Source organism: Rana temporaria, chromosome 5 (genome assembly GCF_905171775.1).
Source record: "Rana temporaria chromosome 5, aRanTem1.1, whole genome shotgun sequence".
NCBI classification, from domain to species: Eukaryota; Metazoa; Chordata; class Amphibia; order Anura; family Ranidae; genus Rana; species Rana temporaria.
Genome location: NC_053493.1, coordinates 42049080 through 42064798, shown reverse-complemented (window position 1 = coordinate 42064798; position 15719 = coordinate 42049080). Strand labels below are relative to the sequence as shown.

Genomic DNA, 15719 nt, shown 5'->3' with positions numbered 1-15719 from the left:
AAAAAGCACAAGCTTCTTTGGAATCGCAAATTTTCAGCCGCATTGACTTTTTATTGGTAGTGCTTGAAAAATGTATGTTTTACCTAATTTTTCAGGGCTCTTATTTACAAGACTTTGAGGCCAAAAAGGTGCAGTCCTGCTCCTGCACTACAAAAAAAACTTTCAAACTGTAAGGCTGTACTGCATGGCAGCTAAAGTGGGGATATAAGCAGATTACAAAAATGTAGATGCATTATATTCCATCCAATAAGCATAGCATCTGTGTTAAAATCTAGATGTCCACATTATCATTTAATTTGCATCTATATATTTTATTAATAACTACTGTATGCGGCTAGTTTCATCAGGCTTTTCATTGCGACTCTGGCTGATACTTCAGGCTATCATTACATGATTCTCTGATGTGCAACCTTCCTCTCATGCTGCAGTGTGTACGGGGAGTGTTGGAACCAGGCCAAGCTTTTCAAAGTAAAATATAATGTACAATAAATGGCAAGAACACAGGTATTTTAGCAGGTAATGAGCCGTTAACATGTTACCTTGGGGACTTGAATAATGACTCCCCTTTGTAGTAGGTAGGGTAGGCAACCCTGGAGAGGTGGAGATCTACCTAAACAACATGGAAACATGATAACTCAGAGTTCAGGGGTCAGTGGTAGGTAGAGCAAATGTCAGCGATATGCAAGGCAGAGTCCAGGGGTTTGTTGTAAGTAATGCAGAGTGTAGGGTCCGTAGTATTTCTGAGATTTCTGAGTTTACTGGCATGGATGCAAAGTGCAGTAATACATAATGCAGCGTTCAGAGGACGGTAGCAGGTTAATGCAGAATGCAGGGGTCATTAGTAACTAGGGATGCACCAAGATTTCGGCCGCCGAAACATATCGGCTGAAAATTGCCCCCCCCCCAACCCATTACGGGTGGGGGGGGGGGGGGTCGCATAGCGCAAAAGAGAGAGGAGAGCCTCCGTCACCACCTGGTCAATTAGAGCGACGGGAACATAACAGCCTTCATTTCAATAGCTGTGTGTTCCCCGCTGCGCGCCGTCACAAACATCCCCTCCTCTTTGTCCGGGCACTTTGATAGACAGATCACCCGTCCAATCCTGGGACGGGTGATCTGTCTATCAAAGTTCCCCGGACAAGGGGGAGGGGCTGTATGTGACGGGGCGCGGAACACACAGCTATTGAAATGAAAGCTGTTATGTTCCCGGCACTCTAATCAACCAGGCGGCGGCTCTTCCCTCTCTTCCCCTGCACAGGTAGGATGCACTGGGGACACAGGCAGGCTGCATCTAATGGGCACTGGTGAGGCTGCATTGATCTCTTGTATCATGTCTGCAATCTCTGACCATGTCCTGTACCATGTCTGCAGTCTCTGACCATCTCTCCTGTACCATGTCCCCAGTCTCTGACCATCTCTCCTGTACCATGTCCCCAGTCTCTGACCATCTCTCCTGTACCATATCCCCAGTCTCTGACCATCTCTCCTGTACCATATCCCCAGTCTCTGACCATCTCTCCTGTACCATGTCCCCAGTCTCTGACCATCTCTCCTGTACCATGTCCCCAGTCTCTGACCATCTCTCCTGTACCATATCCCCAGTCTCTGACCATCTCTCCTGTACCATATCCCCAGTCTCTGACCATCTCTCCTGTACCATGTCCCCAGTCTCTGACCATCTCTCCTGTACCATGTCCCCAGTCTCTGACCATCTCTCCTGTACCATGTCCCCAGTCTCTGACCATCTCTCCTGTACCATATCCCCAGTCTCTGACCATCTCTCCTTTACCATGTCCCCAGTCTCTGACCATCTCTCCTGTACCATGTCCCCAGTCTCTGACCATCTCCTGTATAAAAATATATATATATCATTTAATACATTTTGGTATCGGTCATTTTCGGTATCGGTTTTCGGTGTATTTTTCATTTTCGGTATCAGTTTTGGCACCAAAAAAAACATTCAGTGCACCCCTATAAGTAACACAGAGTGCAGGGGTCATAAGTCAGTAACACAGAATGCAGGGGTAAGGAGTGCATGTGTAAGCAATGCAGAGTTCCCTTTATGCAGTGTGATCATCCTGCTACTTATTGGCTTGTGAATACCATTCTGTTGAATAACAGCCCTCGTAGTTAGTGAAGGTCATTAAAGAATACTCATACTTGGCTGAAGTGCACTTTAAAACAAAATTGCTTGTGTTTTAGTTCATCTTCTCTCTATAAAATGTATTCTTGGTTAAAAAAAAAAAATGAAGTGAAAAATGACAGCAATGGGCAAGCTTTATTGCTGCAGTTTTTGGAATACTCCAGTGACGGAGTCCCCAGGTTGCTTAATATGCACTGTAAATTAAACATGGAGCATCTGACAACAGTTCTGAAATGAAGGAGTTTTGGAAAAGAACACAAGTGAGACTGGACTTCTAAGCTGTATTTGTTGTTGGTGCATGTAGGCAGCGGCCACTTTAGAGACCCTGTCACCGACTAAAAAAAAAACAGAAAAAGTTTTTCCTTTCTTTCCTTTTTTTTTCTTTTTGTTTCTTTTCTGTTTTCTGTTTATTTATTAAATTTATTTTTTATTCACTTGCAATGTGCCCTTAAATTTGCTGGTGAATTTGACTCCATTGCCCATCACATCCTCCTAAAACGCTGTAAAAACGCATTCAGTGTGAAAGGGGTCTAAGCGTTTATTGATTTTTTTTTTTTTTTTTTTTTTAGATATTTATTATAGCAAAAGCAAAAAATATATTGTTTTTTTTTTGTTTTGTTTTTTAATTATCATATTTTGTTTATAGCGCAAAAAATAAAAACCACAGAGATGATCAAATACCACCAAAAGAAAGCTCTATTTGTGGGGAAAAAAGACGTCAATTTGTTTTGGGAGCCACGTCGCACGACCGCGCAATTGTCATTTAACCGCTTGGGATCTGCGCTGTAGCCGTCATTTGACTATAGCGCGGATCCCAAGCGGTTAAATGACAATTGCGCGGTCGTCAATTGACGTCCGCCCCTTTGCGCGTTCCCCGCGCGCGCTCCAGAGCGTGCAGCGGGGAAACTCTGTGTTGGCCGTGTCCCTTGGACACAGCCAATTACAGATCGCCGCAAACAGCCAATCAGAGTGGCCATTTGCGATGCGATCTGTGCGGCCAATGAGAGATGATCTCATATGTAAACATATGAGATCATCTCTCATTGCCGTATAACACAGAGACAGCGGTCCTGTCTCTGGAGAGGAGACGGATCTGTGACCCTTGTACATAGAGACATAGATCGGTCACCTCCCCCAGTCACCCCCCCCTCCACCTACAGTTAGAACACAATGCAGGGAATACATTTAACCCCTTCCTCACCCCCTAGTGTTAACCCCTTCAATGCCAGTCACATTTATACTGTAATTAGTGCATATTTATAGCACTGATCGCAGTATAAATGTGAATGGCGCCAAAAATGTGTCAAAAGTGTCCGATGTGTCCGCCATAACGTCGCAGTCCCAATAAAAATCGCAGATCGCCGCCATTTCTAGTAAAAAAAATAAAATAATAATTCTGTCCCCTATTTTGTAGGCGCTATAACTTTTGCGCAAACCAGTCGCTTATTGCGTTTTTTTTTTTTTTTTTACCAAAAATATGTAGAAGAATACGTATCGGCCTAAACTGAGAAAAAAAATGTTTTTTTTTCTTTTCTTTTTTTTTAATTGGGATATTTATTATAGCAACAAGTAAAAAATATTGTATTTTTTTCAAAATTGACGCTCTTTTTTGTTTATAGCGCAAAAAATAAAAACCGCTCAGGTGATCAAATACCATCAGAAGAAAGCTCTATTTGTGGGGAAAAAAGGACATCACCTTTGTTTGGGAGCCACGTCGCACGACCGCGCAATTGTTAGTTAAAGCGACGCAGTGCCGAAAGCTGAAATTTCACCTGGGCAGGAGGGGGGTATATGTGCCCAGTAAGCAAGTGGTTAAAGCGTGACAGTGCTGAAAGCTGAAAATTGGCCTGGGCAGGAAGGGGGGTGAAAATGCCCTGTATTGAAGTGGTTAATAACCCTACTTAAAATGGGTTTTCTTTCTTGTGTGCTAGTGAGAGGTACTCGTTTTGAAAGACTGTTCTTTAATTTAAATTTTTTTTTTGGTTCTCCCGTTTAGCAGTCTTACATTTTTTTTTTTATTGCACTTCAATATGGACAGTGTTACTTTTATATGACTTTGGAAACAGACATGTTGTTCCATTTTAAGCAATAAACACAAAATCCAATTTGCAATTGCAGAAGCAACCTGTGAGTGATATATATCTTCATGGCAGGGCTGGTCAAGAGGTGACTGCTAATCACGGCACACCTCCTCTCCTGCGGGCTGCGCGCTGGGAAGCGAACAAGCCTGGAAAGCGGATAAAGAGAAGAGCCAAAGCGAAAGGCTCCTCTCCTCTTGCAGCCAGGCAGCATCATTTGAGATTCAGCGGCTCCCAGCTTATTAGGTTCTCTTTGTCACGCTGCTTAATCTGGCTGCCTGCTGCTTGATCCTTGTTAAACACTATTGCTTCTGAGCTCTCTAATAAAGGAGACAGTTTCAGGCAGGACCACTCAGGCAGTGAGCATTTAGGGCAATAGCTGCTTGATTGGTGGAGGGTGAAATGCTTTGTTCATTCTGCTCTCTTGTTTAACCTCTTCAGGTGTGTGGGGTCTGCACTTGGATGCCAATGTGCTTTATGTTTTTAACAGGAAGCTCAACACGCTTGTCGTAAAGAGAAATGGGGCTTTGGCAATATAAGTGATGCCATGGAGCCATAGTATGTCCTTATTTTATTCTGAGAGTGTTGCAGCACCTTTAGGCGTTAAAAAAAAATTCGAATGCGTTTGTAGATGTCATAAAATATGCCTAGCTTAAATTTCCCATCGTTTTCATGCAGCCAGAAAGCCGCAGGTGAGGCATATAGTCAGCCATAGCAGTGAAAGGCTGGACACCCCTGTACTTGTCATTAAAAATTACTCACGCATGTTCCTACAACGTATTTTCTGAACACTGGCGTTTCGCTTCCAGATAATGCCTCATGTGCTGAAGCATTGGCACTTACGGGTTTATAAACCCTTACATATACCTAGCCACTTAACCCCCGGACCATATTGCTGCCCAAAGACCAGAGCACTTTTTGCGATTCGGGACTGCGTCGCTTTAACTGACAATTGCGCGGTCGTGCGACGTGGCTCCCAAACAAAATTGGCGTCCTTTTTTCCCCACAAATAGAGCTTTCTTTTGGTGGTATTTGATCACCTCTGCGGTTTTTATTTTTTGCGCTATAAACAAAAATAGAGCGACAATTTTGAAAAAAATGAATATTTTTTACTTTTTGCTATAATAAATATCCCCCAAAAATATATATAAAAACATTTTTTTCCCTCAGTTTAGGCCGATACGTATTCTTCTACATATTTTTCGTAAAAAAAAATCGCAATAAGCGTTTATTGATTTGTTTTCCCAAAAGTTATAGCGTTTACAAAATAGGGGGTATTTTAATGTCATCTTTATTAATATATTTTTTTTACTATTAATGGCGGCGATCAGTGATTTTTTTTTCGGTACTGCAACATTATGGGGGACACTTCGGACACTTTTGACACATTTTTGGGACCATTGGCATTTTTATAGCGATCAGTGCTATAAAAATGCATTGGATTACTATAAAAATGCCACTGGCAGTGAAGGGGTTAACACTAGGGGGCGGGGAAGGGGTTAAGTATGTTCCCTGGGTGTGTTCTAACTGTAGGGGGGGTGGCCTCACTAGGGGAAACACTGATCTTCTGTTCATACATTGTATGAACAGAAGATCAGCATTTCCCCCGCTGACAGGACCGAGAGCTGTGTGTTTACACACACAGCTCCCGGTCCCCGCTCTGTAACGAGCAATCGCGGGCACCCGCACGGGAGTCACGGACAAGCAGGGGGCGCGCGCCACCGGCGGCACGCACGCGCCCCTAGTGGCCGCAAAGAGAGCCGACGTAGAGCTACGGGCTCTCGCCCAGGAGAGCCAACCTGCCGCCATAGAATGATGGCGGCTGGTCGGCAAGTAGCTAGTGAAGTGACTGGCCTCAGGTGATACACCACAATTGAAACAAATCCTCCTCGTTCTGTACAGTAAGTTGTATCTGTCTATCTGCAGTCGTCTCTTCCCTGCATCTGTTCAAAGCGCTGAATTTATAAAGCCTGTCTGAGAGATTCCCGAAAAAAGGGGGCGGAGAGCTAAAGTTACACTGCAGAGCTCAGTGAGGACAGGTCTGAAAGCTGATTGGAGTGAAGAGACACACCCCCTCCACCCAACACACAGGAATTAGAGCTGAGGCTGTCAATGAGCTGGAGATCAGTCACCTTTTTTTTCTTGGTGTCAGGAAAACTTGTCAGAAGTGATTCATGCTGATAGAGGAGTGGGACAAAATGTATACTTTTAATTGAGACAAGTACAGAGTATAGAAGGATTTAATGTCTGAGGTTTACAACCACTTTAAAAGAAAAGTAGATGCTGTAACTTTTGCACAAACCAATCAATATACACTTAGGCCTGGTTCACACCTATGCATTTTCGTCTTGCAGAAACGCACTACAGCTCATTTAACATGGTTTCCTATGGCTGTAGTTCACATCTGTGCATTTTATTGAAAGGTGCAGGGAATTTTTTCTGTTTTTTTGGTTCCATAGACTTTAATGTATCAAAAGTGTGTATTGAAAAATGCTAAATGCACCTGAAATATGCAAACTGCGATCTCCATAGGGGTGGATCAGGCCTTATTGGGATTTTTTAAACCAAAAATATGTAGCAGAATATATATTGGCCTAAATTTGAGGAAGAAAATTTATTTTTTTTCAATATTTTTTTATTGGATATGTTTTATAACAGAAAGTAAAAAATATTGCTTTTTTTTCAAAATTGTCAATCTTTTTTTTTTTTATAGCGGCGAAAATAAAAACCGCAGAGGTGATCAAATACCACCAAAAAAAGCTCCATTTGTGGGAAAAAATAGACATCAATTTTATTTGGGTACAATGTCGCACGATTGCCAAATGTCAGTTAAAATAACTTGTTGCCGTATCGCAAAAAAATGACCTGTCATTAAGGGGGTAAAACTTTCCCGAGTTTTCTATTACTGGGGTCATTTTAGAAACCATCGTTTTTTTATGATATATTTGCTTTACATTTAGTGTGATTTACCATATTTATCGCGGTATAACGTGCTCCCGCGTATACCGCGCACCCCTAAAGTTGTCCTGTAAAAAAAAAATGTTATATGATTTTATTACTTACAGTTTTGGTGTCTTCCCAGTGTCCATCGTCCGGTCCGGCGTCCGTCTGCGACCTCGATGGTGTCCTCCCGGATTCTCCAGCGCGCGCCTCAAGTCGAGTCCCCGCTTCCCGCACTCAGTTCGAACGCCTCCGCCGACATATACAGAGTGCAGTACACTCGGGTACATTCGGCAAGGCTCGGCTTCGCTCGCGCTCACGCTCTGTGACGTTTATGCGTGAGCACGAGCGAAGCCGAGACTAGCCGAATGTACCCGAGTGTACTGCACTCGGTATATGTCGGCGCAGGATTTCAAACTGAGCGCGGGAAGCGGCTATCGGCGTATATCGCGCACCCACGATTTCCCCCTTATTTTAAGGGGAAAATAGTGCGCGATATACGCCGATAAATACGGTAGTTTCTTCCTGCTTGAAAAATTCAGGTATCTCAGTAAAAGTTTTACATGTAAATATCGGCAGCGAGAATTTCTTAAGCTACAATTTCCTATCAGGTGTATGCATGTTGCCTGACTGTGAGAGATGGCACAGTGCTGATGGTACCTGTGGAGCGGGCACATTTGTAGCAGGCGTGGGAAGCTGCATTTATTAATGCACATCTGTTACTTGTTACCAGTCTGCTACTGAAATGATTTACTGAGAAATTGTATCTTACAGAAATGTTTCCTGTCTGCACATTAAGTAGGCTGCAATACACTCATTATATGCCATTTTCTGCTAATATCAGTCGCTTCGTCCATATACATATTGAGGGAGATTTCTCAGAATCTGGTGCAACTGTACATGGTTGCCAATCAGCTTCCATCTTCAGAGAAGAGAAGTATGTTTGTTTTTGTTTTTTTTTTCCCTATTCATGCTCACCTCAGGGCATGCTGCATCAGACCGATGCTGCATCTGTCCCCCGGCGTCTCTGCACTGAGAACCGAGCCACCGAACACCACCAATGGCTCGGTTCTCACTCTTCTCCGAGCAGAGTGATGCTGACTGCCAGTCAGCATTGCTTCTGCTCTACTTCGCGCTCATTGGAGTGATGAGCCGTGAAAGGGCGGGTAGCGGCCGTCTGAGCGCCTCACGGAGACTGCCATCAATCAAGGCAGCTGGCGGACCCAGACTTGGAAGTCGGGATGACTTTAACGATGGGCGTGTGCATGCCTGCCACGTGCTCCGTGAGCGTGCCCACGGGTCCCACAGACTCCATGTCCACCGGGTGCCCGCAATCGTGTCACAGAGCTGCAGAACGGGGAGATGCCTATGTAAACAAGGCATTTCCCTGTTCTGCCTAGTGACAGGACACTGATCTACTGCTCCCTGTCATCGGGAGCAGTGATCTCTATCATGTTCTAGTGAGACCACCACCCCCACAGTTAGAGTAACTCCCTCGGACACACTTAACCCCTTGATCGCCCTCTAGTGTTTAACTCCTTCCCTGCCAGTGTCATTTCACAGTAATCAGTGCAGTTTTATAGCACTGATCGCTGTATAAATGACAATGGTCTCTTAATAGTGTCAAAAGTGTCCGATGTGTCCGCCGCAATATTGCCGTCACGATAAAAATCGCAGATCGCCGCCATTACTACAAAAAAAAGTAATAATAAAATAATAAATAATAAAAATGCCATAAAACTATCCCCTATTTTGTAGACGCTATAAATTTTGCGCAAACCAATCAATATACGCGTATTGCGTTTTTTTTTCTACCAAAAATATGTAGAAGAATACATATCGGCCTAAACTGAGAAATTATTTTTTTCATATATTTTTGGGGGATATTTATTATAGCAAAAAGTAAAAAATATAAAAAATATTGCTTTTTTTTTTTTTTTTTGATAGCGCAAAAAATAAAAACTGCAGAGGTGATAAAATACCACCAAAAGAAAGCTCTATTTGTGGGGCAAAAAAAGGACAATTTTGTTTGGGTGCAACGTTGCACGACCGCGCAATTGTCAGTTAAAGCGACACAGTGCCGAATCGCAAGATGTGCTCTGGTCAGGAAGGGGTACATTCTTCCGGTGCTGAAGTGGTTAAGCTTTAGCAATAAATCCTGGAAGCTGATTGGTTTTTATGCAGAGCTGCACCAGATTTTGCACTCTCCAGTTTTAGTAAATGTCCCTATGGCATAGTTTATACAGCCTAGTGTGCGTGGATTATTTGCAGGCTGTAGTTGATCACTGGTACAATTGCAGCCTGGTCGATGTTGGTCAAACTATGGCCACAGACAAGATACTTGCCATTTTTTTGATATTTATTTTCTGGGGCAATTTGTCGATGTATCTTACTCAATTCAATGCAAAACAGTTTCAGAAGACCTCTTCATATTGTTCCTCCAGAATTGCATTATAAAATTCTTATTTCGCATTCAAAATGCTGGTCTTCAATTAACGGCAAGATAAATTCTGCTATTAACATAACCTTTTAACGCAGCCTTTTAATATAACGTGCTGCTATGTTCGGTAATCTAATAGGCAAAGCTGTTTAATGCTTGCATCTCAACATCGTTTGTCACTGCAGTTGTTCTCAGGTGCCACCAGCAGAAGGGGGCTCAGAGCTGCTGCAGAGTGTTAAAGCGGGAGTTCACCCATAAAAAATGTTTTACCCTTAGATTGATTCATTTTGTCTAGGGGAATCGGCTAGTTGTTTTAAAATCGAAGCTGTACTTACGGTTTTAGAGAGCGATCTTCTCCGCCGCTTCCGGGTATGGGCTGCGGGACTGGGCGTTCCTATTTTGATTGACAGTCTTCCGACAGGCTTCCGACGGTCGCATACATCGCGTCACGATTAGCCGAAAGAAGCCGAATGTCAGTGCGGCTCTATACTGCGCCTGTGCACCGATGTTCGGCTACTTTCGGAAAATTGTGACGCGATGGATGCGACCGTCGGAAGCCTGTCGGAAGACTGTCAAATAAAATAGGAACGCCCAGTCCCACAGCCCATACCCGGAAGCGGCGGAGAAGATGCATCTCTAAAACGGTAAGTACTGCTTCGATTTAAAAAAAACTACCCGATTCCCCTAGACAAAATGAGCAGGAATCTAAGGTTAAACATTTTTATTTCCGGGTGAACCTCCACTTTAAGTACTCACATGCATAAGAAAATGTTAACTTGATACCACCATTTGTGGTTGGACTAGGGAACATTCATAGGTCTGCAGGCTTCCTCTGATGCCTCGTGTCCATGCTTTATTAGATCAATAATTGTTTGTCAAGAACGATTTTCTCTGAAAGCCAACATGCTTATATATAGAGGAAGAAATTACTCATTACGTATCAACACATGGTTGAGCTTTTTTTGCAGCTTAAAACGGCTCTCCATGTTAGTCTATGGCCTCATGCCCACCATGACGTTTTTGAGCTGTAGATGGCTGAGCCGTTTTTAAGCTGCAAAAAAAAAAACAGGACCAGTGCGTTCTGAAGCTCCAGCCTTAGAGCTGTAAAAACGCCAGACGTTAAATGCTCAAACGCGCAAAAACAATAAAAAAAGCTACCGCTGCGTTTTTGAGCTCCAGCTAAAAAAAAAACAAAAAAAAAAACATGGACAGGTGTTTTTAAACTGTAAAAAAGGCTAAAAAAAGTGGCTGTAAAAACGTTCATGGAAATTAAGCCTTAGGCTGCATTCACACCTTAGCGCGGCGTTTTGTACCGCGATTTGCCGCAACAAATTGCAGCGTTTTGTACTGCGATTTGCCGCAACAAAACGCGTCGTTTTTTTAACCTTGTTTTCGCTGGAGGGGTGATTTACACATTCTCGGCTATGTCGAACGCCGAAACGGCCTGGAAAAAAAGGGTCAAGGACTTGTTTTGAGCTTCAGGCATACGGCGTTCGGCGTGGAGATGTGAACCATCTCCATAGAGAACAATGTTAAATCACCCCTCCAGCGTATTTAAGGCTGCAATAGCGTCGGGCTTCAGGCGTTAAAACGCCTAGGTGTGAATGGAACCTTATGCTTGTACTATTATTACTCGGTTGTTTGTTTATTTGCATCTTCTAATTATATATGAAGTGTTTCATGTTTAGCACAACACATTTATTTGGAAACATATCTATCTTATTTTTGTTTGCTGCTTTTTCCACAATTTTTTATTTTTTTTTGCAAATATGTGTGATTTTTCACTCAAACCACCCATGCAAAGTATGCTCCCCAATTATCCCAGATTTCTGAAACCCGCCTAGGACAAGAATTTTATAGGACAAAGTACCTCAGATTTTCCCTAGATATCATGGAGGGCTGGGAACTTGAGCTGAGTCAAATGTCAAACTGGTGTTCTGGGCATCATGTGGTCTTTTTTAAGCTGGCCATACATACACTAATCAAAATTTCACATTTTGGTCAGTGTGGCCATCCTTGCTCAAGAGCAGCCAATCCATTGATCTACTTCTGTTGCAAGGACATGCTGTAAAAAAACATTGATCAGTGTTGGCAGCCAATCATCAGTGTATTTTGGCACCAGCACGTCCCACTGTTCAAATACAATGTCCCAGTTGAGGGGGATTTCTCCATCTTTTTTTTTTTTGTGGATGGGGGAATCTGTTTTTTTTTTTTTGGCATGCTGACATTTTTAAACCATCCTATGGAGTTATCCTATAACACCCCCAGCATCCAGCTAGAACAGTCTATAGTGTTAGAGAAGGCTTTCTCTAAGATTTCAGCGTGTGTCTGTAGGAATTTGTTCCCATTTAGCCAAAAGAGCATTTGTAAAGGTTAGGTACTGATGTTGAATGAAAGGACCAGGCTTACAATTAGTACTCCAGTTCATCCTAAAGGGTTCCGTATTGTTGCGTTTCCTTCACACCAAGCTCATCAAACCATATCTTTATGTTCCTTCCTTTGTGCATCTGAACTCAGAAATTTGGAGGAGTGTCCACAAACCTTTGGTCACATAGTGTATACAAAATTTTATAAATTGGGCCCCTTTCACATGTACGGATCCCATGAGGATCCGTACATGTCTCATCCGCTTGCTCAGCGGGGATTGCTCAGTTGATCACTGCTGAGCCGGCAGGTGTCAGGGCGGTCCCTGAAAAATAGGATTTCCCTCCATCTACAAAATCAGACCATAGCAGGGATCAATGAGATGGGGTGTCAGCGGATGTTCATCAGCTGACACCCGCTATCCCATAGGGATAGATGTATGTCCGTATTCCAACCCGAAAACGGATGGATGAAATATGGACATACTGTCCGCATGTGGGCCCTAATTTCTCATTTACAAAAAAAAATAAAAAATCTGCTCTCAGTTGGTCTTTGTGGCCTTTATAGATTTATGAAACTCACATTGGCACTTTTTGACTTGCGTAATTGCCATAGAATTTTGCTTCCATGGTACCCATTTAACTGGAAAAATCTGCACACAATATAATTATGTTCAGCCGAGCAAGAATTTAGTTGCTAGTAGGATTTCCTAAATGGTACATTTTAGAGAATAAGATCCTCCTTTTATCTGACAGTCTATATCAGCCTTTCTTAAACTTTTCACCCAGAGGAACCCTTGATTTTTTTTTTAAGGTCTGGGGGAACCCCTGGTAAAATGAATTCTTCGGGGAGGTCAGTGGGAAGAATATTTCAGAAGGTTAGAATGCCACCCTTTACAAACAGTCAAAACATGATTGGTCACGTTGTTGGTCCTGCTGAGTGGCATTAGAACCAAAACTATTCAGACCCCAACAGGGAGCTCAATCAGCAACAGGTCAAGGAACTCCTAACATCCTCTGGAGTAAACCTGGTTAAGAATGGGTGGTCTATATAAATTGATGTGTGTTAACAAAGGCGTATTTGTGTTTTTGTTCCCTAGGAAATTTGGACTTAACGGGTCAAAAGCAGGTCTTCAAGGCTGAGAATAATCCTTGGGTTACACCAATTGCTGATCAGTTCCAGTTGGGAGTTTCTCATGTGTTTGAGTACATCCGATCTGAAACCTACAAATAGTAAGTGCAGCTACAGCTACTTTCTTCTTCTTAAAGACTGATGAAATTTTCCCGGTATAAATATTTTGTGGCCATTTTAAATACAAACAATGGAGTTTTTTATTTTTCATTTACAAAAGTTTGCCCAGTGCATAAGACAAAGGCAGCAAGTTACAGTAATATGTCATACACATTAAACCAAAAGATAGGCCATATAGAAGGATTAGCAAGGTTCTTCTCCTGTCAGAGTTGTATGTTGGAGAATGTAGTGGTATCTGCAAGAATGGAATGAACTGTGGCTCTGCCATCCCACCATGTTGTAGAAAGGGTACGATACTGTACATGAGAAGGAAAAAAAACACAGGAAAAGGAACTCTAGGAGAGTAGAGAACAGAGCCTGGACAGATGGAGATAGGAAGAGATCAGAAAGAAAAGAGTAATGCCCCGTACACACGAGCGATTTTTCCCGCCATGTTTTTCTCGTCAGAATTCCTCTCAAGCCTGTCTTGCATACACAGTCACACAAAAGTTTGGTGAACTTTTGACTGCCAAGAACGCAGTGACGTACAACACTACAACGAGCCAAGAAAATGAAGTTCAATGCTTCTGAGCATGCGTCGACTTGATTCTGAGCATGCACGTTTTTTTCCCCCATCGGAAAAGCATACAGACGAACGGTTTTTACGCTAGGATTTTTTCCTGACGGGAAAAAAAGAGATCCTGCTCTTCTTCTTTTTTTTTTTTTTTTTTTTTCAGCCGTTTTGCTGTGGAAAAAAGTATGATGGAGCATACACACAGTCTGGATTCCCGAAGAAAAGCACTCATCGCAGTTTTTCCGGCGGGAAAAATGGTCGTGTGTACAGGGTATAACATTGGGTCCCCAGGATAGAAAACAGAATCTGCTATCCAGAGTTGTGGTTAGGTTGTTATGAAGATAACAAGGCATCTTTGATGGAAGAACTATGTAATTGATTCAGATGGTCTATGTATATATGTATATGAATCACAGTGGCTAAGTGGTTAGCATTTCTGACTAGTAGCACCATTGGTTCAAATCACAACTACGACACTACCTGCACAAAGGTTACATGCCTGGGTGGGTTTCCTCTGGGTACTCCAGTTTCCTCCCACCCTCCAGAGACATGTTGGTAGGTTAATTGGATCCTGTCTAAAGTGGTCCTAGTATGTGTATGTATAAATGTTAGTTAGGGACCTTAGGTTGAAAGCTCCTTGAGGGCAGGGACTGATGCGATTGTATAATATACTGTATGTGTAAAGTGCTTTATAGAAGCTATAGAAGTATCTGTAATAAATAAATAGGAAGTGTACCAATTGTAGAGCCGGGCAGTCAGCCTCTCCACATTCTGAAAGGGGATCAGCTCATTATCCCATTCCTACATGGTAAGAGTATGTGTGTGGTCCTGCATTATTGTGGGATAATTGCCTTGGCGGTTATTGTATAGAAGATGAGATGGACCCTTTTGGCTGTAGTGATGATTACACATGGAGAAGGCCTACCAATGGAGTTATTTTAAACCCCTATGATCCCTATTCCTATATTAAGTGATCAGTTAATGCACTTTTAAAAATGATCTTGACGTGAGGTTTATTATAGGAGGTACAATGCACCTATCTATGAACTCTGAATAATCTTAGATGCATTTTGAATTCATGTCAAATGCCAGTGAAATGCACCTAAAAGAAAACTGCACTTGGCACCAGTGACAAAAGCCGGAAAAAAAAAATACACAACTGCAAACCCCGATGACAATCGCTGTGATGCTGTCAAAGAAACTTTAGTGCTGTGTCAAAAAAAAGACAATCAGGTAGCCTATGTCGGAGCAGGTTGCAGACACTTGTCACTTGATTCTGTGCTGTACATCTTTTACCTGGGAACTTTGTCTGCAAACCGCTACAGGGGCTCATCAAGCAAAGCAACCAGTGGCAAAAGATGAATGGCAGGATTAAAAGGAAGCTGTCAGGGACCTAAGCTTATTTTGGGCACGAACTGATGTGAATGTATAATCAGTTTGTAAAACGCTGTTTAAATTGACAGCGCTATATAAGTACCTGAAATAAATAAAATACAAAAAAATTGCTAGGGCAGTCGGAAGTGACCCTAAAGTAGTTGTAAACTCAATTCATGAAATCTGACCTGGCCACATATATCTGTAGTGTTTACTTATCTCTCTCCAAAGCTCTAAGTGCCATGTCTTTCTGCTGTTTCACTCCTATCAGCCTGATGACTTATGACAAGCTCTCCGACACAGGAGATAAAAGCAGCTTGAAATTTGTGTCGGGGAGGGAACTTTTCCATTGAAGTCTTTTTCCTTTCCAAAAAAGCTCATTGATGTGAACATGTTACATAGTGTTAAGAAAACGTGTCCTGCGTTTCTGCAGAAAGCATGAAAAACGCATTGGTGTGAACCAAGTCTTACTCTATCTTTTGTTGGCCTCTCAATTGCCTGACCCGACCCACTAATTCCCAGTTTGAAAGTTTGCAGCCAAATGACAGATACTAACTGTCCAACTTCAGGTGACCT

At 42.5% G+C, this 15719-nt stretch overlaps 1 protein-coding gene across 7 annotated transcripts in view; it reads left to right on the top strand.

Annotated features, from left to right (window-relative positions):
* The window catches only part of RSU1 (Ras suppressor protein 1), a 190168-nt gene that overhangs the window by 82098 nt on the left and 92351 nt on the right, over positions 1–15719 (top strand). For all 7 annotated transcript variants that reach the window (XM_040352456.1, XM_040352461.1, XM_040352455.1 and 4 more), the window contains exon 8: positions 13065–13197. In XM_040352456.1, coding sequence (XP_040208390.1) covers positions 13065–13197 — 133 coding nt within the window. The remainder of the gene's footprint in view (positions 1–13064; positions 13198–15719) is intronic.